The following is a 27,023-nucleotide window of genomic DNA, read 5'->3' on the forward strand; positions in this document are numbered from 1 at the left end:
CACATTTCCCAGGTCACCCAGCAGGTGCACAGGTGTATTCATTACTCACTGACACATTTCCAGGTCACCCAGCAGGAGCACAGGTGTACTCATTACTCACTGACACATTTCCCAGGTCACCCAGAAGGTGCACAGGTGTATTAATTACTCACTGACATATTTCCCAGGTCACCCAGCAGGAGCTCAGGTGTATTCATTACTCACTGACACATTTCCCAGGTCACCCAGCAGGTGCACAGGTGTATTCATTACTCACTGACACATTTCTCAGGTCATCCAGCAGGAGCACAGGTGTAGTCATTACTCACTGACACACTTCCCAGGTCACCCAGCAGGAGCACAGGTGTATTCATTACTCACTGACACATTTCCCAGGTCATCCAGCAGGTGCACAGGTGTAATCATTACTCACTGACACATTTCCCAGGTCACCCAGCAGGAGCACAGGTGTACTCATTACTCACTGACACATTTCCCAGGTCATCCAGCAGGTGCACAGGTGTACTCATTACTCACTGACACATTTCCCAGGTCACCCAGCAGGTGCACAGGTGTATTCATTACTCACTGACACATTTCCCAGGTCACCCAACAGGAGCTCAGGTGTATTCATTACTCACTGACACATTTCCCAGGTCACCCAACAGGAGCTCAGGTGTACTCATTACTCACTGACATTACTCACTAAGCAGTCTTACATTTTAAAAGATCCACAGGTGAAGCTAATTATTTCACTTGTGATTCTGTGAGGAGATCTGGAAAACATGCACTGTTTGGAGTTCTGAGGACTGAGTTTGAGAACCTGTGGGTTAGAGACATCATGTGCCGGGTATTCAGTTACTGTATAATCGCTTCTCTATACTGCGCAGTAATTGCGTCTGTGTAACTCAGAGGGGTACATATCTGTCGCTTATTTCCCATCAGTAAGTGACTATTGTGTGTGTATTATTTGCAGAACACTCCGGTTTTACCATCCGCCCTGTTGCCGGGTACTTGTCTCCCAGGGATTTCTTGGCCGGTTTAGCATTCCGGGTCTTCCACTGCACCCAATACGTCAGACACAGCTCAGATCCCTTGTACACCCCAGAGCCGTGAGTATCAGTATTTATGGGGTCTATTTACTAAGCCTTGGACTGAGATAAAGTACCAGCCAATCAGCTCCTATCTGCCTGGTCATAGGCTATGTTTGAAAAATGACAGAAGCTGGCAGGCTGGTACCTCATCTCCATCCATGGCTTAGTAAATAGACCCTTATGTCCCTCTGCTATGCTTTGTCACACTTCCCAGGGGCCCATTTATCAATAACCGCAATTATTTAGTAACCCCTGAATGTATGATGGAGGGATGGCAGCAGATATCTCCCATACCTGCAGTGATCGCTCTATTCCCGCCAGCAGCCGCATCCCTCATACTGAAGGTTTCTATGGCGGATGCGATGCTGCCAAATTTACCAACTTCCAGAATGCGAAGCATCCCGGATATTAGCCCCCGCAGCTACCGCCATCTGTGGGCTACACATCACAAAAACCACCAGGAGAGGGTTGGGAGCCCCCGTTCCTGCATGTGCTTTCTGTATAATCGGGTAGTATGATCGCATCCTTCATTGCAATCAAGGGGCGCTAATATTGGGAATCTGATCCTCACTCATCACACACCCACTCACACTCACACTCACACTACTATCCTCTCCATTAATAGAATGTTATTCCTGGATTATAAGACAATTTTTTCCCTCCATCACACTTAGGGACACCTGCCACGAGCTTCTCGGACATGTTCCTCTTCTAGCTGAGCCCAGCTTTGCACAGTTCTCCCAGGAAATTGGGCTGGCATCTCTGGGGGCGTCTGATGAAGCTGTTCAGAAACTGGCTACGGTAGGTACGGAGCTTGTCAGCAACATGTGTGTAACTGGCAGTCTTACATGCCGTGTGTAACTGGCAGTCTTACATGCCGTGTGTAACTGGCAGTCTTACATGCCGTGTGTAACTGGCAGTCTTACATGCCGTGTGTAACTGGCAGTCTTACATGCCGTGTGTAACTGACAGTCTTACATGCCGTGTGTAACTGGCAGTCTTACATGCCGTGTGTAACTGGCAGTCTTACATGCCGTGTGTAACTGGCAGTCTTACATGCCGTGTGTAACTGGCAGTCTTACATACCGTGTGTAACTGGCAGTCTTACATGCCGTGTGTAACTGGCAGTCTTACATGCCGTGTGTAACTGGCAGTCTTACATGCCGTGTGTAACTAGCAGTCTTACATACCGTGTGTAACTGGCAGTCTTACATACCATGTGTAACTGGCAGTCTTACATGCCGTGTGTAACTAGCAGTCTTACATGCCGTGTGTAACTGGCAGTCTTACATGCCGTGTGTAACTGGCAGTCTTACATGCCGTGTGTAACTGGCAGTCTTACATGCCGTGTGTAACCGGCAGTCATACATGCCGTGTGTAACTAGCAGTCTTACATGCCGTGTGTAACCGGCAGTCATACATGCCGTGTGTAACCGCATACATGCCGTGTGTAACCAGCAGTCTTACATACTGTGTGTAACTAGCAGTCTTATATGCTTTTCATGGTGGTACACCACAGTGGATTACATAGGTTTTATTCCAACTGGAACCATATGTGTGCAGTTTGTACGTTCTCTCTGGATTTGCATGTTTCCTATGAGAGCTCTGGTCTTTTCCACAGTGTAAAACCATAATGGCAGGCTTATTAGACGTTAGTTTTTCATCCAAACATTTGTCTTTTTTTTTAAAGCTAATTATCGTAGTTTAAAATGCAGCAGATTTGCCGTTTGCCCAGACGGAGGGGCTCTTATTATAATATGTTGCAGCTACACTTGTTCTTTGCTAAAGATTTCTTATTGATGATGCATTTGCATTTTGCACGTGTTTTATTCAGGTGTGAAATTAGCAGATTATAAATGCAAAGGATAAAACAACTCATCCTGAGATATGAGAGGATGATGTGAAAAGTTACTCGCTGACGTCACAAACTCATTGAACAATTAATTCCACATTGAACATTACTAAGTGATACAGCACCCTTCAATCTGTGGGCCTGATTCAGCAAGGATCGCTATTCTGCTAATACGCACGCTACGCAGTTGCTAATATCAGCAGTGAAATGCAAATGTTTGCAATAATCAGTAACATCGAGTAACATCGGACCCATACGCACAGGCAGGTCAGACCTCACTCAGGAACTGCAAACTTCAGCGCACGCTATGAGGCCTTAGGCTGCATATGGCCACGAAGTGGATAATTTATGCACACCCATGCAACGGCGTTGCCACGCACTGGCACACCTGCGTTAGCCCGACCACCCCCCGTCACCACTCACAAACAGCACTTCCTGTCAATCACTCTGCAAGGGGTTTGCGTAGCCTCTGCAAACACAGTTCCCATCGCAATTACTATTTCGCGCAGGCACACTGCAATGCATACGCAATGCGAATTGATCGACCGATTGCGTGCGTATTAGCAACTGCGTTCCTTGCTGGATCAGGCCCAGTGCACCCTGCGTATTGCAGGTCAGCTCCATGTACAATCCTATGTAACCATCGCAATGTCATGATCTATAAACAACGTCTATGTAGCAAGCACAGGACCCTCATTTCAAGTTGGTGGAGAATTTAAGTCCCATTTACTGGGAGGGAGAGAGGTCTGGCCCTGATTCAGAACCGGACGCTCTGACAGGGCGCTCGCTCTGAATCAGGGCCGGTCTTCTTGCTTTTTAGAACGGCCTCCTGGCCGCTCGCATAGCTGTGGGTGACCACCCACAGCTATAGCGAGCAGCCAGGAAGATGGTTGCGATGGTCAAGACCATCAAGACCATCGGGCTTGCGACGAGACCCTTGTGGTAGGGTCTCGTTGCCGCAAGCCCCAGAGAGATTTCGGCTCTAACAGTGATGTCAGTGGGGCCGTCCCCAAATGGAGGCGTTCACATGGGAACGCCTCCGTCTGGGCAGCCACCCCCCCGGCCCGCCCACCAAAGGGGGCGTGCTGTCACTCAACATCGACAGCACGCCCCCTTTGGTGCAAGACCCGGAGTGACAGCTTGCCCATCGCTATCCGGGTCCCGCGCATGCGCACGACGGAGCCGGCTCCATCATGCGCATGCGCACTGGCCCACCATCGACCCGGTTGCGAGCGCACAGCGCTTGCGACCGGATCTGAATCAGGCCCTCTGTGTGCCCCCCTTCCTCCACAGAAAGTAGAGAAGCCCCACTAACACTCCCTCGTTATCTCATTGAAATAATTGCATTCTGCAAGATGAAACCTTGTTTCTGCGCTTGGCTGTATAAGTAGACTTGCCAGTGGGTATAGCATGCTGTAAACACCCTCAATCCGACTAACTCCTGACATGACATTGGCCACTGCAGGCTATTGCACGCCTGCCCTGCAGGCAACACCACCTTGGTCTGCAAATCCACGTGTTTCCATGCAATAACCCAACGCATTTGTGCAAATATAGGCATTTGGCAGCACCAAAGAGCATCAGTTCTGCAGTTGTGGCTTCTGTGATCCCTGTTATTTACATCCGTGTGCTTCAAGGACATCTGTTCATATCAGCTAATTTATCCTCATACTCTCCTCTTCCCACAGTGCTACTTCTTCACAGTGGAGTTTGGTCTGTGCAAACAAGACGGGAAACTGAAGGTTTATGGAGCCGGCCTTCTGTCCTCCATTAGTGAGCTCAGAGTAAGTCTCTATGCAGTCTGTCCTCCATTATTGCCTCCAGACAGCTGCTTGGCACACCCATCTGCCAGCAGGGCATCTCTGGAGGGGCAGCGAGGGCATTAACGCCTGGTACTGAGACTAATCATTGTCATGTGATGTTTGTACCCCTCCCACTACCTGCAGCAAAACCCTCCATGGACTGTGAGGTGGTGGAGGCCAGTCCTGCCCCCATTCTGAGCACAGCTGCATTATGTGTAATAGCTCAATATTACATGATATGGCTCTTTATAATGGTGCACTGGCGATCTATGTATGAATAACGGTTTCCACAAAATAAGTCCCAAAGCGACATGTTTATCTCTCCGTTCCTCCGCACATATTTGGCCATAAGGCTTCGCATTACTTTCTGTTTTCATATGAACCCTGATGTCCTGCGCCACTCACACACATAGCTGTAACCGCCGTCAGTCAGAGCTGTGCGCTGCCCGTATACGTCCCGTGGTCATGCTGACGTCTATATCCTCCATCCAATGTGCTCTTTCCCTAGCCTGGTTTATCTGTCCCGGTATTGCTGTTATTATTCATCTTGATGTAGTTATTAGATATCTGCATTAATACTGTGGTTATATTTCTGTTCCCTCTGTTCCAGCATTCTCTCTCCGGTCATGCCAAAGTAAAGCCTTTTGACCCCATGGTGACGTGCAATCAAGAATGTATCATTACCACCTTCCAGGAAGTCTACTTTGTCTCTGAGAGTTTTGAAGAAGCCAAAGAAAAAATGAGGTATATTCAGGGATATACATGGCTCCCAACATTGGGGGTAGAGGGAGGACATTGGAATCCTATTATTGGCAACCATCGATGTCAGCAATTGACACCAGGAGTGCGATGGTTGCCACCAATATATGCTTGTTTCCGACGTGTGATACGATGTCCACACTGCTGCGGACGCAAGGAAGTAGTATCCTCAGCATATGAGCAAACTTCCAGAACCCACTGCACAAACGGGGTCTACTTACTAAGCCTTGAATGGAGATAGTGTCCCAACCAATCAGCTCCTAACTGTCATTTTTCAAACACAGCCTGTGACATGACAGTTAGGAGCTGATTGGTAGGGATTTTATCTCTGTTCACTTTATCTCCATCCAAGGCTTAGTAAATAGACCCCTAAGTAACCATCACAAGGCATATTGCGATGGTGGCAGCCCCGTCACAAATATCTTGCAATGGCCATTGTACTGCCCGGCACTAAGTGGCTGACAAATTTGGAGCAGCCGCATAACCAATACTCTATCTTCCAATAATCCAGTCAGATGTGATCTGAAGAACTGAGTTTATTATTCGGTAGAGGAACTTGCGTGGATGTACACAGATCGATGCGTATAAACAAGTGTGCGCATGTGTAATGTGATGAGATGATAAGTGATGAAAAGTAATGATAAGTGATGTAGTAAAACTGTAAACAATCAATAATAAGCGATTACTATATGTACATGGGAATGCAAGGCAAACATATACATAACATGGGATATGCAAACAACATGAAACATACAGTATGCACAGTACAGGCTGCCATGTCACATAGTACAGCTAACATGCATTACTGACTTAGCAGATCTACAATATGATGGCACAGTTGAAGCTTAGAACTCACCATCGGATGCTGTACCAGGTTGAGCATATGTAATGATGACTGTCTGGGACCATGTGAAAAGGAAAATGGCTGCTTACAGCTCCTTTAGCCCAGAATGCATTGCTAGACTGCTATGGAATGTTAAGAAGGACAAAATAGATCAGATTTAAGCTGCTGCTGTCCTGACCACTAGGTGGGGCTGCTAATATGAAACAGTGTAACATAACAAACCCTGTGCTGAAGGCATGACAGCCATTCCTAATCTAAGGGTGAGTTCTGAGCTGATTGGGACTGGGGCGTGGCTATATCACAGAGGGGGCATGTCCAGGTTACAAAGTGGGTATGGCCATTCTTAGTGATGACACCATTAGGCATCCGTTCCGATGATCGCCATGGAGATCCCAGGCTATGACCTTCCAGTGCTGGGATCGCAGATGCAGCAGGGAGGGGCCTGTTTCCTACAGACGCTGCTGCATTTGCATTTTAGATGGACGTGATTGTACAGCAGCTTGTGTTTGGCTCTGCAATTCCGTCCATCTCTTACTCAGGCCCTTAGTTCCTCTCTAGTCCCCCTCCTACCACTCTTTCATGCTGCACGCACAAGAGACAGACGCCTGGGGCACCGGCTCACTGCTACTCTACTATGCAGCTTAGTGCTAACTGCTACTCTGCTACGCAGCTTAGTGCTCACTGCTTCTCTACTACGCAGCTTAGCGCTCACTGCTACTCTACTACGCAGCTTAGCGCTCACTGCTACTCTACTACGCAGCTTAGCGCTCACAGCTACTCTACTATGCAGCTTAGCGCTCACTGCTACTCTACTATGCAGCTTACTGCTCACTGCTACTCTACTATGCAGCTTACTGCTCACTGCTACTCTACTATGCAGCTTAGTGCTCACTGCTACTCTATTATGCAGCTTAGTGCTCACTGCTACTCTACTATGCAGCCTAGTGCTCACTGCTACTCTACTATGCAGCCTAGTGCTCACTGCTACTCTATTATGCAGCCTAGTACTCACTGCTACTCTACTATGCAGCTCAGCGCTCACTGCTACTCTACTATGCAGCTTAGTGCTCACTGCTACTCTATTATGCAGCTTAGTGCTCACTGCTACTCTACTATGCAGACTAGTGCTCACTGCTACTCTACTATGCAGCCTAGTGCTCACTACTACTCTACTATGCAGCTCAGCGCTCACTGCTACTCTACTATGCAGCTTAGTGCTCATCACTGCTACTCTACTATGCAGCTTAGTGCTCACTGCTACTCTACTATGCAGCTTAGTGCTCACTGCTACTCTACTATGCAGCTTAGCGCTCACTGCTACTCTACTATGCAGCTTAGTGCTCACTGCTACTCTACTATGCAGCTTAGTGCTCACTGCTTCTCTACTATGCAGCTCAGCGCTCACTGCTACTCTACTATGCAGCTTAGTGCTCACTGCTACTCTACTATGCAGCCTAGTGCTCACTGCTACTCTACTATGCAGCCTAGTGCTCACTGCTACTCTACTATGCAGCCTAGTACTCACTGCTACTCTACTATGCAGCTCAGCGCTCACTGCTACTCTACTATGCAGCTTAGTGCTCACTGCTACTCTATTATGCAGCTTAGTGCTCACTGCTACTCTACTATGCAGCCTAGTGCTCACTGCTACTCTACTATGCAGCCTAGTGCTCACTACTACTCTACTATGCAGCTCAGCGCTCACTGCTACTCTACTATGCAGCTTAGTGCTCATCACTGCTACTCTACTATGCAGCTTAGTGCTCACTGCTACTCTACTATGCAGCTTAGCGCTCATCACTGCTACTCTACTATGCAGCTTAGCGCTCACTGCTACTCTACTATGCAGCTTAGAGCTCACTGCTACTCTACTATGCAGCTTAGCGCTCACTACTACTCTACTATGCAGCTTAGCGCTCACTGCTACTCTACTATGCAGCTTAGCGCTCATCACTGCTACTCTACTATGCAGCTTACTGCTCACTACTACTCTACTATGCAGCTTAGCGCTCACTGCTACTCTACTATGCAGCTTAGTGCTCACTGCTACTCTACTATGCAGCTTAGCGCTCACTGCTACTCTACTATGCAGCTCAGCGCTCACTGCTACTCTACTATGCAGCTTAGCGCTCACTGCTACTCTACTATGCAGCTCAGCGCTCACTGCTACTCTACTATGCAGCTTAGCGCTCACTGCTACTCTACTATGCAGCTTAGCGCTCACTGCTATTCTACTATGGAGCTTAGCCCTCACTGCTACTCTACTATGCAGCTTAGCGCTCATCACTGCTACTCTACTATGCAGCTTAGTGCTCATCACTGCTACTCTACTGTGCAGCTTAGCGCTCACTTCTACTCTACTGTGCAGCTTAGCGCTCACTGCTACTCTACTGTGCAGCTTAGCGCTCACTGCTACTCTACTATGCAGCTTAGCGCTCACTGCTACTCTACTATGCAGCTCAGCGCTCACTGCTACTCTACTATGCAGCTTAGCGCTCACTTCTACTCTACTATGCCGCTCAGCGCTCACTGCTACTCTACTATGCAGCTCAGCGCTCACTGCTACTCTACTATGCAGCTTAGCGCTCATTGCTACTCTACTATGCAGCTTACTGCTCACTGCTACTCTACTATGCAGCTTAGTGCTCACTGCTACTCTACTATGCAGCCTAGTGCTCACTACTACTCTACTATGCAGCTTAGCGCTCACTGCTACTCTACTATGCAGCTTAGTGCTCACTGCTACTCTACTATGCAGCTTAGTGCTAACTGCTACTCTACTATGCAGCTTAGTGCTCATCACTGCAACTCTACTATGCAGCTTAGTGCTCATCACTGAAACTCTACTATGCAGCTTAGTTCTCATCACTGCTACTCTACTATGCAGCTTAGCGCTCACTTCTACTCTACTATGCAGCTTAGTGCTCATCACTGCTACTCTACTATGCAGCTTAGTGCTCACTTCTACTCTACTATGCAGCTTAGCACTCACTGCTACTCTACTATGCAGCTTAGCGCTCACTGCTACTCTACTATGCAGCTCAGCGCTCACTGCTACTCTACTATGCAGCTTAGTGCTCACTGCTACTCTACTATGCAGCTTAGCGCTCATCACTGCTACTCTACTATGCAGCTTAGTGCTCATCACTACTACTCTACTATGCAGCTTAGTGCTCACTGCTACTCTACTATGCAGCTTAGTGCTCATCACTGCTACTCTACTGTGCAGCTTAGTGCTCATCACTGCTACTCTACTATGCAGCTTAGTGCTCACTGCTTCTCTACTATGCAGCTTAGTGCTCATCACTGCTACTCTACTGTGCAGCTTAGCACTCACTGCTTCTCTACTATCCAGCTTAGTGCTCACTGCTACTCTACTATGCAGCTTAGCGCTCACTGCTACTCTACTATGCAGCTTAGCGCTCACTGCTACTCTACTATGCAGCTTAGTGCTCATCACTGCTACTCTACTATGCAGCCTAGTGCTCACTACTACTCTACTATGCAGCTTAGTGCTCACTGCTACTCTACTATGCAGCCTAGTGCTCACTGCTACTCTACTATGCAGCTTAGCGCTCACTGCTACTCTACTATGCAGCTTAGTGCTCACTGCTACTCTATTATGCAGCTCAGTGCTCACTGCTACACTATGCAGCTTACTGCTCACTGCTACTCTACTATGCAGCTTAGCGCTCACTGCTACTCTACTATGCAGCTTAGTGCTCATCACTGCTACTCTACTGTGCAGCTTAGCGCTCACTGCTACTCTACTATGCAGCTTAGCGCTCACTGCTACTCTACTATGCAGCTTAGCGCTCACTGCTACGCTACTATGCAGCTCAGCGCTCACTGCTACTCTACTATGCAGCTTAGCGCTCACTGCTACTCTACTATGCAGCTTAGCGCTCACTGCTATTCTACTATGGAGCTTAGCCCTCACTGCTACTCTACTATGCAGCTTAGCGCTCATCACTGCTACTCTACTATGCAGCTTAGTGCTCATCACTGCTACTCTACTGTGCAGCTTAGCGCTCACTTCTACTCTACTATGCAGCTTAGCGCTCACTGCTACTCTACTATGCAGCTTAGCGCTCACTGCTACTCTACTATGCAGCTCAGCGCTCACTGCTACTCTACTATGCAGCTTAGCGCTCACTTCTACTCTACTATGCCGCTCAGCGCTCACTGCTACTCTACTATGCAGCTCAGCGCTCACTGCTACTCTACTATGCAGCTTAGCGCTCACTGCTACTCTACTATGCAGCTTACTGCTCACTGCTACTCTACTATGCAGCTTAGTGCTCACTGCTACTCTACTATGCAGCCTAGTGCTCACTACTACTCTACTATGCAGCTTAGCGCTCACTGCTACTCTACTATGCAGCTTAGTGCTCACTACTACTCTACTATGCAGCTTAGTGCTAACTGCTACTCTACTATGCAGCTTAGTGCTCATCACTGCTACTCTACTATGCAGCTTAGTGCTCATCACTGAAATTCTATTATGCAGCTTAGTTCTCATCACTGCTACTCTACTATGCAGCTTAGCGCTCACTTCTACTCTACTATGCAGCTTAGTGCTCATCACTGCTACTCTACTGTGCAGCTTAGTGCTCACTTCTACTCTACTATGCAGCTTAGCGCTCACTGCTACTCTACTATGCAGCTTAGCGCTCACTGCTACTCTACTATGCAGCTCAGCGCTCACTGCTACTCTACTATGCAGCTTAGTGCTCACTGCTACTCTACTATGCAGCTTAGCGCTCATCACTACTACTCTACTATGCAGCTTACTGCTCACTACTACTCTACTATGCAGCTTAGTGCTCACTGCTACTCTACTATGCAGCTTAGTGCTCACTGCTACTCTACTATGCAGCTTAGTGCTCATCACTGCTACTCTACTATGCAGCTTAGTGCTCATCACTACTACTCTACTATGCAACTTAGTGCTCACTGCTACTCTACTATGCAGCTTAGTGCTCATCACTGCTACTCTACTATGCAGCTTAGTGCTCATCACTGCTACTCTACTATGCAGCTTAGTGCTCATCACTGCTACTCTACTATGCAGCTTAGTGCTCACTGCTTCTCTACTATGCATCTTAGTGCTCATCACTGCTACTCTACTGTGCAGCTTAGCACTCACTGCTTCTCTACTATCCAGCTTAGTGCTCACTGCTACTCTACTATGCAGCTTAGCGCTCACTGCTACTCTACTATGCAGCTTAGCGCTCACTGCTACTCTACTATGCAGCTTAGTGCTCATCACTGCTACTCTACTATGCAGCCTAGTGCTCACTACTACTCTACTATGCAGCTTAGTGCTCACTGCTACTCTACTATGCAGCCTAGTGCTCACTGTTACTCTACTATGCAGCTTAGCGCTCACTGCTACTCTACTATGCAGCTTAGTGCTCACTGCTACTCTATTATGCAGCTCAGTGCTCACTGCTACTCTATGCAGCTTACTGCTCACTGCTACTCTACTATGCAGCTTAGCGCTCACTGCTACTCTACTATGCAGCTTAGTGCTCATCACTGCTACTCTACTGTGCAGCTTAGCGCTCACTGCTACTCTACTATGCAGCTTAGCGCTCACTGCTACTCTACTATGCAGCTTAGCGCTCACTGCTATTCTACTATGGAGCTTAGCCCTCACTGCTACTCTACTATGCAGCTTAGCGCTCATCACTGCTACTCTACTATGCAGCTTAGTGCTCATCACTGCTACTCTACTGTGCAGCTTAGCGCTCACTGCTACTCTACTATGCAGCTTACTGCTCACTGCTACTCTACTATGCAGCTTACTGCTCACTGCTACTCTACTATGCAGCCTAGTGCTCACTACTACTCTACTATGCAGCTTAGCGCTCACTGCTACTCTACTATGCAGCTTAGTGCTCACTGCTACTCTACTATGCAGCTTAGTGCTAACTGCTACTCTACTATGCAGCTTAGTGCTCATCACTGCTACTCTACTATGCAGCTTAGTGCTCATCACTGAAACTCTACTATGCAGCTTAGTTCTCATCACTGCTACTCTACTATGCAGCTTAGTGCTCACTTCTACTCTACTATGCAGCTTAGTGCTCATCACTGCTACTCTACTGTGCAGCTTAGTGCTCACTTCTACTCTACTATGCAGCTTAGCGCTCACTGCTACTCTACTATGCAGCTTAGCGCTCACTGCTACTCTACTATGCAGCTCAGCGCTCACTGCTACTCTACTATGCAGCTTAGTGCTCACTGCTACTCTACTATGCAGCTTAGCGCTCATCACTGCTACTCTACTATGCAGCTTACTGCTCACTACTACTCTACTATGCAGCTTAGTGCTCACTGCTACTCTACTATGCAGCTTAGTGCTCACTGCTACTCTACTATGCAGCTTAGTGCTCATCACTGCTACTCTACTATGCAGCTTAGTGCTCATCACTACTACTCTACTATGCAGCTTAGTGCTCACTGCTACTCTACAATGCAGCTTAGTGCTCATCGCTGCTACTCTACTATGCAGCTTAGTGCTCATCACTGCTACTCTACTATGCAGCTTAGTGCTCACTGCTTCTCTACTATGCAGCTTAGTGCTCATCACTGCTACTCTACTGTGCAGCTTAGCACTCACTGCTTCTCTACTATCCAGCTTAGTGCTCACTGCTACTCTACTATGCAGCTTAGCGCTCACTGCTACTCTACTATGCAGCTTAGTGCTCACTGCTACTCTACTATGCAGCTTAGTGCTCACTGCTACTCTACTATGCAGCTTAGCGCTCACTGCTACTCTACTATGCAGCTTAGTGCTCACTGCTACTCTACTATGCAGCTTAGTGCTCACTGCTACTCTACTATGCAGCTTAGTGCTCACTGCTACTCTACTATGCAGCTTAGCGCTCACTGCCACTCTACTATGCAGCCTAGTGCTCATCACTGCTACTGTACTGTGCAGCTTAGTGCTCATCACTGCTACTCTACTGTGCAGCTTAGCGCTCACTTCTACTCTTCTGTGCAGCTTAGCGCTCACTGCTACTCTACTATGCAGCTCAGCGCTCACTGCTACTCTACTATGCAGCTTAGCGCTCACTGCTACTCTACTATGCAGCTCAGCGCTCACTGCTACTCTACTATGCAGCTCAGCGCTCACCGCTACTCTACTATGCAGCTCAGCGCTCACCGCTACTCTACTATGCAGCTTAGCGCTCACTGCTAGTCTACTATGCAGCTTAGCGCTCACTGCTGCTCTACTATGCAGCTCAGCGCTCACTGCTGCTCTACTATGCAGCTTAGCGCTCACTGCTGCTCTACTATGCAGCTCAGCGCTCACTGCTGCACTACTATGCAGCTCAGCGCTCACTGCTGCTCTACTATGCAGCTCAGCGCTCACTGCTGCTCTACTATGCAGCTTAGCGCTCACTGCTACTCTACTATGCAGCTTAGCGCTCACTGCTACTCTACTATGCATCTTAGCGCTCACTGCTACTCTACTATGCAGCTTAGTGCTCACTGCTACTCTACTATGCAGCTTAGTGCTCACTGCTACTCTACTATGCAGCTTAGTGCTCACTGCTACTCTACTATGCAGCTTAGCGCTCACTGCCACTCTACTATGCAGCTTAGTGCTCATCACTGCTACTGTACTGTGCAGCTTAGTGCTCATCACTGCTACTCTACTGTGCAGCTTAGCGCTCACTTCTACTCTTCTGTGCAGCTTAGCGCTCACTGCTACTCTACTATGCAGCTCAGCGCTCACTGCTACTCTACTATGCAGCTTAGCGCTCACTGCTACTCTACTATGCAGCTCAGCGCTCACTGCTACTCTACTATGCAGCTCAGCGCTCACCGCTACTCTACTATGCAGCTTAGCGCTCACTGCTACTCTACTATGCAGCTTAGCGCTCACTGCTACTCTACTATGCAGCTTAGCGCTCACTGCTGCTCTACTATGCAGCTCAGCGCTCACTGCTGCTCTACTATGCAGCTTAGCGCTCACTGCTGCTCTACTATGCAGCTCAGCGCTCACTGCTGCTCTACTATGCAGCTTACTGCTCACTGCTGCTCTACTATGCAGCTTAGTGCTCATCACTGCTACAATACTATGCAGCTTAGTGCTCATCACTGCTACTCTACTATGCAGCTTTGTGCTCACTGCTACTCTACTATAGAGCTTAGCGCTCACTGCTACTCTACTATGGAGCTTAGCGCTCACTGCTTCTCTACTATGCAGCTTAGCGCTCACTGCTACTCTACTATGCAGCTTAGTGCTCACTGCTACTCTACTATGCAGCTTAGCGCTCACTGCTACTCTACGATGCAGCTTAGCGCTCATCACTGCTACTCTACTGTGCAGCTTAGTGCTCACTGCTACTCTACTGTGCAGCTTACTGCTCACTGCTACTCTACTATGCAGCTTAGTGCTCACTGCTACTCTACTATGCAGCTTAGCGCTCACTGCTACTCTACTATGCAGCTTACTGCTACTCTACTATGCAGCTTAGCGCTCACTGCTACTCTACTATGCAGCTTAGTGCTCACTGCTACTCTACTATGCAGCTTAGTGCTCACTGCTACTCTACTATGCAGCTTAGTGCTCACTGCTACTCTACTATGCAGCTCAGTACTCACTGCTACTCTACTATGCAGCTTAGTGCTCATCACTGCTACTCTACTATGCAGCTTAGTGCTCACTGCTACTCTACTATGCAGCTTAGTGCTCACTGCTACTCTACTATGAAGCTTAGCGCTCACTGCTACTCTACTATGCAGCTTAGTGCTCACTGCTACTCTACTATGCAGCTTAGTGCTCACTGCTTCTCTACTATGCAGCTCAGCGCTCACTGCTACTCTACTATGCAGCTTAGTGCTCAATGCTACTCTACTATGCAGCCTAGTGCTCACTGCTACTCTACTATGCAGCCTAGTGCTCACTGCTACTCTACTATGCAGCCTAGTACTCACTGCTACTCTACTATGCAGCTCAGCGCTCACTGCTACTCTACTATGCAGCTTAGTGCTCACTGCTACTCTATTATGCAGCTTAGTGCTCACTGCTACTCTACTATGCAGCCTAGTGCTCACTGCTACTCTACTATGCAGCCTAGTGCTCACTACTACTCTACTATGCAGCTCAGCGCTCACTGCTACTCTACTATGCAGCTTAGTGCTCATCACTGCTACTCTACTATGCAGCTTAGTGCTCACTGCTACTCTACTATGCAGCTTAGCGCTCATCACTGCTACTCTACTATGCAGCTTAGCGCTCACTGCTACTCTACTATGCAGCTTAGAGCTCACTGCTACTCTACTATGCAGCTTAGCGCTCACTGCTACTCTACTATGCAGCTTAGCGCTCACTGCTACTCTACTATGCAGCTTAGCGCTCATCACTGCTACTCTACTATGCAGCTTAGTGCTCACTGCTACTCTACTATGCAGCTTAGCGCTCATCACTGCTACTCTACTATGCAGCTTAGCGCTCACTGCTACTCTACTATGCAGCTTAGAGCTCACTGCTACTCTACTATGCAGCTCAGCGCTCACTGCTACTCTACTATGCAGCTTAGCGCTCACTGCTACTCTACTATGCAGCTCAGCGCTCACTGCTACTCTACTATGCAGCTTAGCGCTCACTGCTACTCTACTATGCAGCTTAGCGCTCACTGCTATTCTACTATGGAGCTTAGCCCTCACTGCTACTCTACTATGCAGCTTAGCGCTCATCACTGCTACTCTACTATGCAGCTTAGTGCTCATCACTGCTACTCTACTGTGCAGCTTAGCGCTCACTTCTACTCTACTGTGCAGCTTAGCGCTCACTGCTACTCTACTGTGCAGCTTAGCGCTCACTGCTACTCTACTATGCAGCTTAGCGCTCACTGCTACTCTACTATGCAGCTCAGCGCTCACTGCTACTCTACTATGCAGCTTAGCGCTCACTTCTACTCTACTATGCCGCTCAGCGCTCACTGCTACTCTACTATGCAGCTCAGCGCTCACTGCTACTCTACTATGCAGCTTAGCGCTCACTGCTACTCTACTATGCAGCTTACTGCTCACTGCTACTCTACTATGCAGCTTAGTGCTCACTGCTACTCTACTATGCAGCCTAGTGCTCACTGCTACTCTACTATGCAGCTTAGCGCTCACTGCTACTCTACTATGCAGCTTAGTGCTCACTGCTACTCTACTATGCAGCTTAGTGCTAACTGCTACTCTACTATGCAGCTTAGTGCTCATCACTGCAACTCTACTATGCAGCTTAGTGCTCATCACTGAAACTCTACTATGCAGCTTAGTTCTCATCACTGCTACTCTACTATGCAGCTTAGCGCTCACTTCTACTCTACTATGCAGCTTAGTGCTCATCACAGCTACTCTACTATGCAGCTTAGTGCTCACTTCTACTCTACTATGCAGCTTAGCACTCACTGCTACTCTACTATGCAGCTTAACGCTCACTGCTACTCTACTATGCAGCTCAGCGCTCACTGCTACTCTACTATGCAGCTTAGTGCTCACTGCTACTCTACTATGCAGCTTAGCGCTCATCACTGCTACTCTACTATGCAGCTTAGTGCTCATCACTACTACTCTACTATGCAGCTTAGTGCTCACTGCTACTCTACTATGCAGCTTAGTGCTCATCACTGCTACTCTACTATGCAGCTTAGTGCTCATCACTGCTACTCTACTATGCAGCTTAGTGCTCACTGCTTCTCTACTATGCAGCTTAGTGCTCATCACTGCTACTCTACTGTGCAGCTTAGCACTCACTGCTTCTCTACTATCCAGCTTAGCGCTCACTGCTACTCTACTATGCAGCTTAGCGCTCACTGCTACTCTACTATGCAGCTTAGCGCTCACTGCTACTCTACTATGCAGCTTAGTGCTCACTGCTACTCTACTATGCAGCCTAGTGCTCACTGCTACTCTACTATGCAGCTTAGCGCTCACTGCTACTCTACTATGCAGCTTAGTGCTCACTGCTACTCTATTATGCAGCTCAGTGCTCACTGCTACACTATGCAGCTTACTGCTCACTGCTACTCTACTATGCAGCTTAGCGCTCACTGCTACTCTACTATGCAGCTTAGTGCTCATCACTGCTACTCTACTGTGCAGCTTAGCGCTCACTGCTACTCTACTATGCAGATTAGCGCTCACTGCTACTCTACTATGCAGCTTAGCGCTCACTGCTACTCTACTATGCAGCTCAGCGCTCACTGCTACTCTACTATGCAGCTTAGCGCTCACTGCTACTCTACTATGCAGCTTAGCGCTCACTGCTATTCTACTATGCAGCTTAGTGCTCATCACTGCTACTCTACTATGCAGCTTAGTGCTCACTGCTTCTCTACTATGCAGCTTAGTGCTCATCACTGCTACTCTACTGTGCAGCTTAGCACTCACTGCTTCTCTACTATCCAGCTTAGTGCTCACTGCTACTCTACTATGCAGCTTAGCGCTCACTGCTACTCTACTATGCAGCTTAGCGCTCACTGCTACTCTACTATGCAGCTTAGTGCTCATCACTGCTACTCTACTATGCAGCCTAGTGCTCACTACTACTCTACTATGCAGCTTAGTGCTCACTGCTACTCTACTATGTAGCCTAGTGCTCACTGCTACTCTACTATGCAGCTTAGCGCTCACTGCTACTCTACTATGCAGCTTAGTGCTCACTGCTACTCTATTATGCAGCTCAGTGCTCACTGCTACACTATGCAGCTTACTGCTCACTGCTACTCTACTATGCAGCTTAGCGCTCACTGCTACTCTACTATGCAGCTTAGTGCTCATCACTGCTACTCTACTGTGCAGCTTAGCGCTCACTGCTACTCTACTATGCAGCTTAGCGCTCACTGCTACTCTACTATGCAGCTTAGCGCTCACTGCTATTCTACTATGGAGCTTAGCCCTCACTGCTACTCTACTATGCAGCTTAGCGCTCATCACTGCTACTCTACTATTCAGCTTAGTGCTCATCACTGCTACTCTACTGTGCAGCTTAGCGCTCACTGCTACTCTACTATGCAGCTTACTGCTCACTGCTACTCTACTATGCAGCTTACTGCTCACTGCTACTCTACTATGCAGCCTAGTGCTCACTACTACTCTACTATGCAGCTTAGCGCTCACTGCTACTCTACTATGCAGCTTAGTGCTCACTGCTACTCTACTATGCAGCTTAGTGCTAACTGCTACTCTACTATGCAGCTTAGTGCTCATCACTGCTACTCTACTATGCAGCTTAGTGCTCATCACTGAAACTCTACTATGCAGCTTAGTTCTCATCACTGCTACTCTACTATGCAGCTTAGTGCTCACTTCTACTCTACTATGCAGCTTAGTGCTCATCACTGCTACTCTACTGTGCAGCTTAGTGCTCACTTCTACTCTACTATGCAGCTTAGCGCTCACTGCTACTCTACTATGCAGCTTAGCGCTCACTGCTACTCTACTATGCAGCTCAGCGCTCACTGCTACTCTACTATGCAGCTTAGTGCTCACTGCTACTCTACTATGCAGCCTAGTGCTCACTACTACTCTACTATGCAGCTCAGCGCTCACTGCTACTCTACTATGCAGCTTAGTGCTCATCACTGCTACTCTACTATGCAGCTTAGTGCTCACTGCTACTCTACTATGCAGCTTAGTGCTCACTGCTACTCTACTATGCAGCTTAGTGCTCATCACTGCTACTCTACTATGCAGCTTAGTGCTCATCACTACTACTCTACTATGCAGCTTAGTGCTCACTGCTACTCTACAATGCAGCTTAGTGCTCATCGCTGCTACTCTACTATGCAGCTTAGTGCTCATCACTGCTACTCTACTATGCAGCTTAGTGCTCACTGCTTCTCTACTATGCAGCTTAGTGCTCATCACTGCTACTCTACTGTGCAGCTTAGCACTCACTGCTTCTCTACTATCCAGCTTAGTGCTCACTGCTACTCTACTATGCAGCTTAGCGCTCACTGCTACTCTACTATGCAGCTTAGTGCTCACTGCTACTCTACTATGCAGCTTAGTGCTCACTGCTACTCTACTATGCAGCTTAGCGCTCACTGCTACTCTACTATGCAGCTTAGTGCTCACTGCTACTCTACTATGCAGCTTAGTGCTCACTGCTACTCTACTATGCAGCTTAGTGCTCACTGCTACTCTACTATGCAGCTTAGCGCTCACTGCCACTCTACTATGCAGCCTAGTGCTCATCACTGCTACTGTACTGTGCAGCTTAGTGCTCATCACTGCTACTCTACTGTGCAGCTTAGCGCTCACTTCTACTCTTCTGTGCAGCTTAGCGCTCACTGCTACTCTACTATGCAGCTCAGCGCTCACTGCTACTCTACTATGCAGCTTAGCGCTCACTGCTACTCTACTATGCAGCTCAGCGCTCACCGCTACTCTACTATGCAGCTCAGCGCTCACCGCTACTCTACTATGCAGCTCAGCGCTCACCGCTACTCTACTATGCAGCTTAGCGCCCACTGCTAGTCTACTATGCAGCTCAGCGCTCACTGCTGCTCTACTATGCATCTCAGCGCTCACTGCTGCTCTACTATGCAGCTTAGCGCTCACTGCTGCTCTACTATGCAGCTCAGCGCTCACTGCTGCACTACTATGCAGCTCAGCGCTCACTGCTGCTCTACTATGCAGCTCAGCGCTCACTGCTGCTCTACTATGCAGCTTAGCGCTCACTGCTACTCTACTATGCAGCTTAGCGCTCACTGCTACTCTACTATGCATCGTAGCGCTCACTGCTACTCTACTATGCAGCTTAGTGCTCACTGCTACTCTACTATGCAGCTTAGTGCTCACTGCTACTCTACTATGCAGCTTAGTGCTCACTGCTACTCTACTATGCAGCTTAGCGCTCACTGCCACTCTACTATGCAGCTTAGTGCTCATCACTGCTACTGTACTGTGCAGCTTAGTGCTCATCACTGCTACTCTACTGTGCAGCTTAGCGCTCACTTCTACTCTTCTGTGCAGCTTAGCGCTCACTGCTACTCTACTATGCAGCTCAGCGCTCACTGCTACTCTACTATGCAGCTTAGCGCTCACTGCTACTCTACTATGCAGCTCAGCGCTCACTGCTACTCTACTATGCAGCTCAGCGCTCAGCGCTACTCTACTATGCAGCTTAGCGCTCACTGCTACTCTACTATGCAGCTTAGCGCTCACTGCTACTCTACTATGCAGCTTAGCGCTCACTGCTGCTCTACTATGCAGCTCAGCGCTCACTGCTGCTCTACTATGCAGCTTAGCGCTCACTGCTGCTCTACTATGCAGCTCAGCGCTCACTGCTGCTCTACTATGCAGCTTACTGCTCACTGCTGCTCTAATATGCAGCTTAGTGCTCATCACTGCTACAATACTATGCAGCTTAGTGCTCATCACTGCTACTCTACTATGCAGCTTTGTGCTCACTGCTACTCTACTATAGAGCTTAGCGCTCACTGCTACTCTACTATGGAGCTTAGCGCTCACTGCTTCTCTACTATGCAGCTTAGCGCTCACTGCTACTCTACTATGCAGCTTAGTGCTCACTGCTACTCTACTATGCAGCTTAGCGCTCACTGCTACTCTACTATGCAGCTTAGCGCTCATCACTGCTACTCTACTGTGCAGCTTAGTGCTCACTGCTACTCTACTGTGCAGCTTACTGCTCACTGCTACTCTACTATGCAGCTTAGTGCTCACTGCTACTCTACTATGCAGCTTAGCGCTCACTGCTACTCTACTATGCAGCTTACTGCTACTCTACTATGCAGCTTAGCGCTCACTGCTACTCTACTATGCAGCTTAGTGCTCACTGCTACTCTACTATGCAGCTTAGTGCTCACTGCTACTCTACTATGCAGCTTAGTGCTCACTGCTACTCTACTATGCAGCTCAGTACTCACTGCTACTCTACTATGCAGCTTAGTGCTCATCACTGCTACTCTACTATGCAGCTTAGTGCTCACTGCTACTCTACTATGCAGCTTAGTGCTCACTGCTACTCTACTATGCAGCTTAGTGCTCATCACTGCTACTCTACTATGCAGCTTAGTGCTCATCACTACTACTCTACTATGCAGCTTAGTGCTCACTGCTACTCTACAATGCAGCTTAGTGCTCATCGCTGCTACTCTACTATGCAGCTTAGTGCTCATCACTGCTACTCTACTATGCAGCTTAGTGCTCACTGCTTCTCTACTATGCAGCTTAGTGCTCATCACTGCTACTCTACTGTGCAGCTTAGCACTCACTGCTTCTCTACTATCCAGCTTAGTGCTCACTGCTACTCTACTATGCAGCTTAGCGCTCACTGCTACTCTACTATGCAGCTTAGTGCTCACTGCTACTCTACTATGCAGCTTAGTGCTCACTGCTACTCTACTATGCAGCTTAGCGCTCACTGCTACTCTACTATGCAGCTTAGTGCTCACTGCTACTCTACTATGCAGCTTAGTGCTCACTGCTACTCTACTATGCAGCTTAGTGCTCACTGCTACTCTACTATGCAGCTTAGCGCTCACTGCCACTCTACTATGCAGCCTAGTGCTCATCACTGCTACTGTACTGTGCAGCTTAGTGCTCATCACTGCTACTCTACTGTGCAGCTTAGCGCTCACTTCTACTCTTCTGTGCAGCTTAGCGCTCACTGCTACTCTACTATGCAGCTCAGCGCTCACTGCTACTCTACTATGCAGCTTAGCGCTCACTGCTACTCTACTATGCAGCTCAGCGCTCACCGCTACTCTACTATGCAGCTCAGCGCTCACCGCTACTCTACTATGCAGCTCAGCGCTCACCGCTACTCTACTATGCAGCTTAGCGCTCACTGCTAGTCTACTATGCAGCTCAGCGCTCACTGCTGCTCTACTATGCATCTCAGCGCTCACTGCTGCTCTACTATGCAGCTTAGCGCTCACTGCTGCTCTACTATGCAGCTCAGCGCTCACTGCTGCACTACTATGCAGCTCAGCGCTCACTGCTGCTCTACTATGCAGCTCAGCGCTCACTGCTGCTCTACTATGCAGCTTAGCGCTCACTGCTACTCTACTATGCAGCTTAGCGCTCACTGCTACTCTACTATGCATCGTAGCGCTCACTGCTACTCTACTATGCAGCTTAGTGCTCACTGCTACTCTACTATGCAGCTTAGTGCTCACTGCTACTCTACTATGCAGCTTAGTGCTCACTGCTACTCTACTATGCAGCTTAGCGCTCACTGCCACTCTACTATGCAGCTTAGTGCTCATCACTGCTACTGTACTGTGCAGCTTAGTGCTCATCACTGCTACTCTACTGTGCAGCTTAGCGCTCACTTCTACTCTTCTGTGCAGCTTAGCGCTCACTGCTACTCTACTATGCAGCTCAGCGCTCACTGCTACTCTACTATGCAGCTTAGCGCTCACTGCTACTCTACTATGCAGCTCAGCGCTCACTGCTACTCTACTATGCAGCTCAGCGCTCAGCGCTACTCTACTATGCAGCTTAGCGCTCACTGCTACTCTACTATGCAGCTTAGCGCTCACTGCTACTCTACTATGCAGCTTAGCGCTCACTGCTGCTCTACTATGCAGCTCAGCGCTCACTGCTGCTCTACTATGCAGCTTAGCGCTCACTGCTGCTCTACTATGCAGCTCAGCGCTCACTGCTGCTCTACTATGCAGCTTACTGCTCACTGCTGCTCTACTATGCAGCTTAGTGCTCATCACTGCTACAATACTATGCAGCTTAGTGCTCATCACTGCTACTCTACTATGCAGCTTTGTGCTCACTGCTACTCTACTATAGAGCTTAGCGCTCACTGCTACTCTACTATGGAGCTTAGCGCTCACTGCTTCTCTACTATGCAGCTTAGCGCTCACTGCTACTCTACTATGCAGCTTAGTGCTCACTGCTACTCTACTATGCAGCTTAGCGCTCACTGCTACTCTACTATGCAGCTTAGCGCTCATCACTGCTACTCTACTGTGCAGCTTAGTGCTCACTGCTACTCTACTGTGCAGCTTACTGCTCACTGCTACTCTACTATGCAGCTTAGTGCTCACTGCTACTCTACTATGCAGCTTAGCGCTCACTGCTACTCTACTATGCAGCTTACTGCTACTCTACTATGCAGCTTAGCGCTCACTGCTACTCTACTATGCAGCTTAGTGCTCACTGCTACTCTACTATGCAGCTTAGTGCTCACTGCTACTCTACTATGCAGCTTAGTGCTCACTGCTACTCTACTATGCAGCTCAGTACTCACTGCTACTCTACTATGCAGCTTAGTGCTCATCACTGCTACTCTACTATGCAGCTTAGTGCTCACTGCTACTCTACTATGCAGCTTAGTGCTCACTGCTACTCTACTATGAAGCTTAGCGCTCACTGCTACTCTACTATGCAGCTTAGTGCTCACTGCTACTCTACTATGCAGCTTAGTGCTCACTGCTTCTCTACTATGCAGCTCAGCGCTCACTGCTACTCTACTATGCAGCTTAGTGCTCAATGCTACTCTACTATGCAGCCTAGTGCTCACTGCTACTCTACTATGCAGCCTAGTGCTCACTGCTACTCTACTATGCAGCCTAGTACTCACTGCTACTCTACTATGCAGCTCAGCGCTCACTGCTACTCTACTATGCAGCTTAGTGCTCACTGCTACTCTATTATGCAGCTTAGTGCTCACTGCTACTCTACTATGCAGCCTAGTGCTCACTGCTACTCTACTATGCAGCCTAGTGCTCACTACTACTCTACTATGCAGCTCAGCACTCACTGCTTCTCTACTATCCAGCTTAGTGCTCACTGCTACTCTACTATGCAGCTTAGCGCTCACTGCTACTCTACTATGCAGCTTAGTGCTCACTGCTACTCTACTATGCAGCTTAGTGCTCACTGCTACTCTACTATGCAGCTTAGCGCTCACTGCTACTCTACTATGCAGCTTAGTGCTCACTGCTACTCTACTATGCAGCTTAGTGCTCACTGCTACTCTACTATGCAGCTTAGTGCTCACTGTTACTCTACTATGCAGCTTAGCGCTCACTGCCACTCTACTATGCAGCCTAGTGCTCATCACTGCTACTGTACTGTGCAGCTTAGTGCTCATCACTGCTACTCTACTGTGCAGCTTAGCGCTCACTTCTACTCTTCTGTGCAGCTTAGCGCTCACTGCTACTCTACTATGCAGCTCAGCGCTCACTGCTACTCTACTATGCAGCTTAGCGCTCACTGCTACTCTACTATGCAGCTCAGCGCTCACCGCTACTCTACTATGCAGCTCAGCGCTCACCGCTACTCTACTATGCAGCTCAGCGCTCACCGCTACTCTACTATGCAGCTTAGCGCTCACTGCTAGTCTACTATGCAGCTCAGCGCTCACTGCTGCTCTACTATGCATCTCAGCGCTCACTGCTGCTCTACTATGCAGCTTAGCGCTCACTGCTGCTCTACTATGCAGCTCAGCGCTCACTGCTGCACTACTATGCAGCTCAGCGCTCACTGCTGCTCTACTATGCAGCTCAGCGCTCACTGCTGCTCTACTATGCAGCTCAGCGCTCACTGCTGCTCTACTATGCAGCTTAGCGCTCACTGCTACTCTACTATGCAGCTTAGCGCTCACTGCTACTCTACTATGCATCGTAGCGCTCACTGCTACTCTACTATGCAGCTTAGTGCTCACTGCTACTCTACTATGCAGCTTAGTGCTCACTGCTACTCTACTATGCAGCTTAGTGCTCACTGCTACTCTACTATGCAGCTTAGCGCTCACTGCCACTCTACTATGCAGCTTAGTGCTCATCACTGCTACTGTACTGTGCAGCTTAGTGCTCATCACTGCTACTCTACTGTGCAGCTTAGCGCTCACTTCTACTCTTCTGTGCAGCTTAGCGCTCACTGCTACTCTACTATGCAGCTCAGCGCTCACTGCTACTCTACTATGCAGCTTAGCGCTCACTGCTACTCTACTATGCAGCTCAGCGCTCACTGCTACTCTACTATGCAGCTCAGCGCTCAGCGCTACTCTACTATGCAGCTTAGCGCTCACTGCTACTCTACTATGCAGCTTAGCGCTCACTGCTACTCTACTATGCAGCTTAGCGCTCACTGCTGCTCTACTATGCAGCTCAGCGCTCACTGCTGCTCTACTATGCAGCTTAGCGCTCACTGCTGCTCTACTATGCAGCTCAGCGCTCACTGCTGCTCTACTATGCAGCTTACTGCTCACTGCTGCTCTACTATGCAGCTTAGTGCTCATCACTGCTACAATACTATGCAGCTTAGTGCTCATCACTGCTACTCTACTATGCAGCTTTGTGCTCACTGCTACTCTACTATAGAGCTTAGCGCTCACTGCTACTCTACTATGGAGCTTAGCGCTCACTGCTTCTCTACTATGCAGCTTAGCGCTCACTGCTACTCTACTATGCAGCTTAGTGCTCACTGCTACTCTACTATGCAGCTTAGCGCTCACTGCTACTCTACTATGCAGCTTAGCGCTCATCACTGCTACTCTACTGTGCAGCTTAGTGCTCACTGCTACTCTACTGTGCAGCTTACTGCTCACTGCTACTCTACTATGCAGCTTAGTGCTCACTGCTACTCTACTATGCAGCTTAGCGCTCACTGCTACTCTACTATGCAGCTTACTGCTACTCTACTATGCAGCTTAGCGCTCACTGCTACTCTACTATGCAGCTTAGTGCTCACTGCTACTCTACTATGCAGCTTAGTGCTCACTGCTACTCTACTATGCAGCTTAGTGCTCACTGCTACTCTACTATGCAGCTCAGTACTCACTGCTACTCTACTATGCAGCTTAGTGCTCATCACTGCTACTCTACTATGCAGCTTAGTGCTCACTGCTACTCTACTATGCAGCTTAGTGCTCACTGCTACTCTACTATGAAGCTTAGCGCTCACTGCTACTCTACTATGCAGCTTAGTGCTCACTGCTACTCTACTATGCAGCTTAGTGCTCACTGCTTCTCTACTATGCAGCTCAGCGCTCACTGCTACTCTACTATGCAGCTTAGTGCTCAATGCTACTCTACTATGCAGCCTAGTGCTCACTGCTACTCTACTATGCAGCCTAGTGCTCACTGCTACTCTACTATGCAGCCTAGTACTCACTGCTACTCTACTATGCAGCTCAGCGCTCACTGCTACTCTACTATGCAGCTTAGTGCTCACTGCTACTCTATTATGCAGCTTAGTGCTCACTGCTACTCTACTATGCAGCCTAGTGCTCACTGCTACTCTACTATGCAGCCTAGTGCTCACTACTACTCTACTATGCAGCTCAGCGCTCACTGCTACTCTACTATGCAGCTTAGTGCTCATCACTGCTACTCTACTATGCAGCTTAGTGCTCACTGCTACTCTACTATGCAGCTTAGCGCTCATCACTGCTACTCTACTATGCAGCTTAGCGCTCACTGCTACTCTACTATGCAGCTTAGAGCTCACTGCTACTCTACTATGCAGCTTAGCGCTCACTGCTACTCTACTATGCAGCTTAGCGCTCACTGCTACTCTACTATGCAGCTTAGCGCTCATCACTGCTACTCTACTATGCAGCTTACTGCTCACTACTACTCTACTATGCAGCTTAGCGCTCACTGCTACTCTACTATGCAGCTTAGTGCTCACTGCTACTCTACTATGCAGCTTAGCGCTCACTGCTACTCTACTATGCAGCTCAG

At 48.6% G+C, this 27,023-nt stretch overlaps 1 protein-coding gene across 1 annotated transcript in view; it reads left to right on the forward strand.

Moving 5' to 3' along the window:
- TPH1 (tryptophan hydroxylase 1) overlaps positions 1 to 27,023 on the forward strand; it is a 72,151-nt gene that overhangs the window by 18,746 nt on the left and 26,382 nt on the right. Inside the window, exons 7-10 of the mRNA XM_088451764.1 lie at positions 956 to 1,091; positions 1,748 to 1,874; positions 4,614 to 4,709; positions 5,338 to 5,471. Coding sequence (XP_088307890.1) covers positions 956 to 1,091; positions 1,748 to 1,874; positions 4,614 to 4,709; positions 5,338 to 5,471 — 493 coding nt within the window. The remainder of the gene's footprint in view (positions 1 to 955; positions 1,092 to 1,747; positions 1,875 to 4,613; positions 4,710 to 5,337; positions 5,472 to 27,023) is intronic.

The sequence above is a fragment of the Taudactylus pleione genome, unplaced genomic scaffold, assembly GCF_031769625.1.
Source record: "Taudactylus pleione unplaced genomic scaffold, aTauple2 ptg000027l, whole genome shotgun sequence".
NCBI lineage: Eukaryota > Metazoa > Chordata > Amphibia > Anura > Myobatrachidae > Taudactylus > Taudactylus pleione.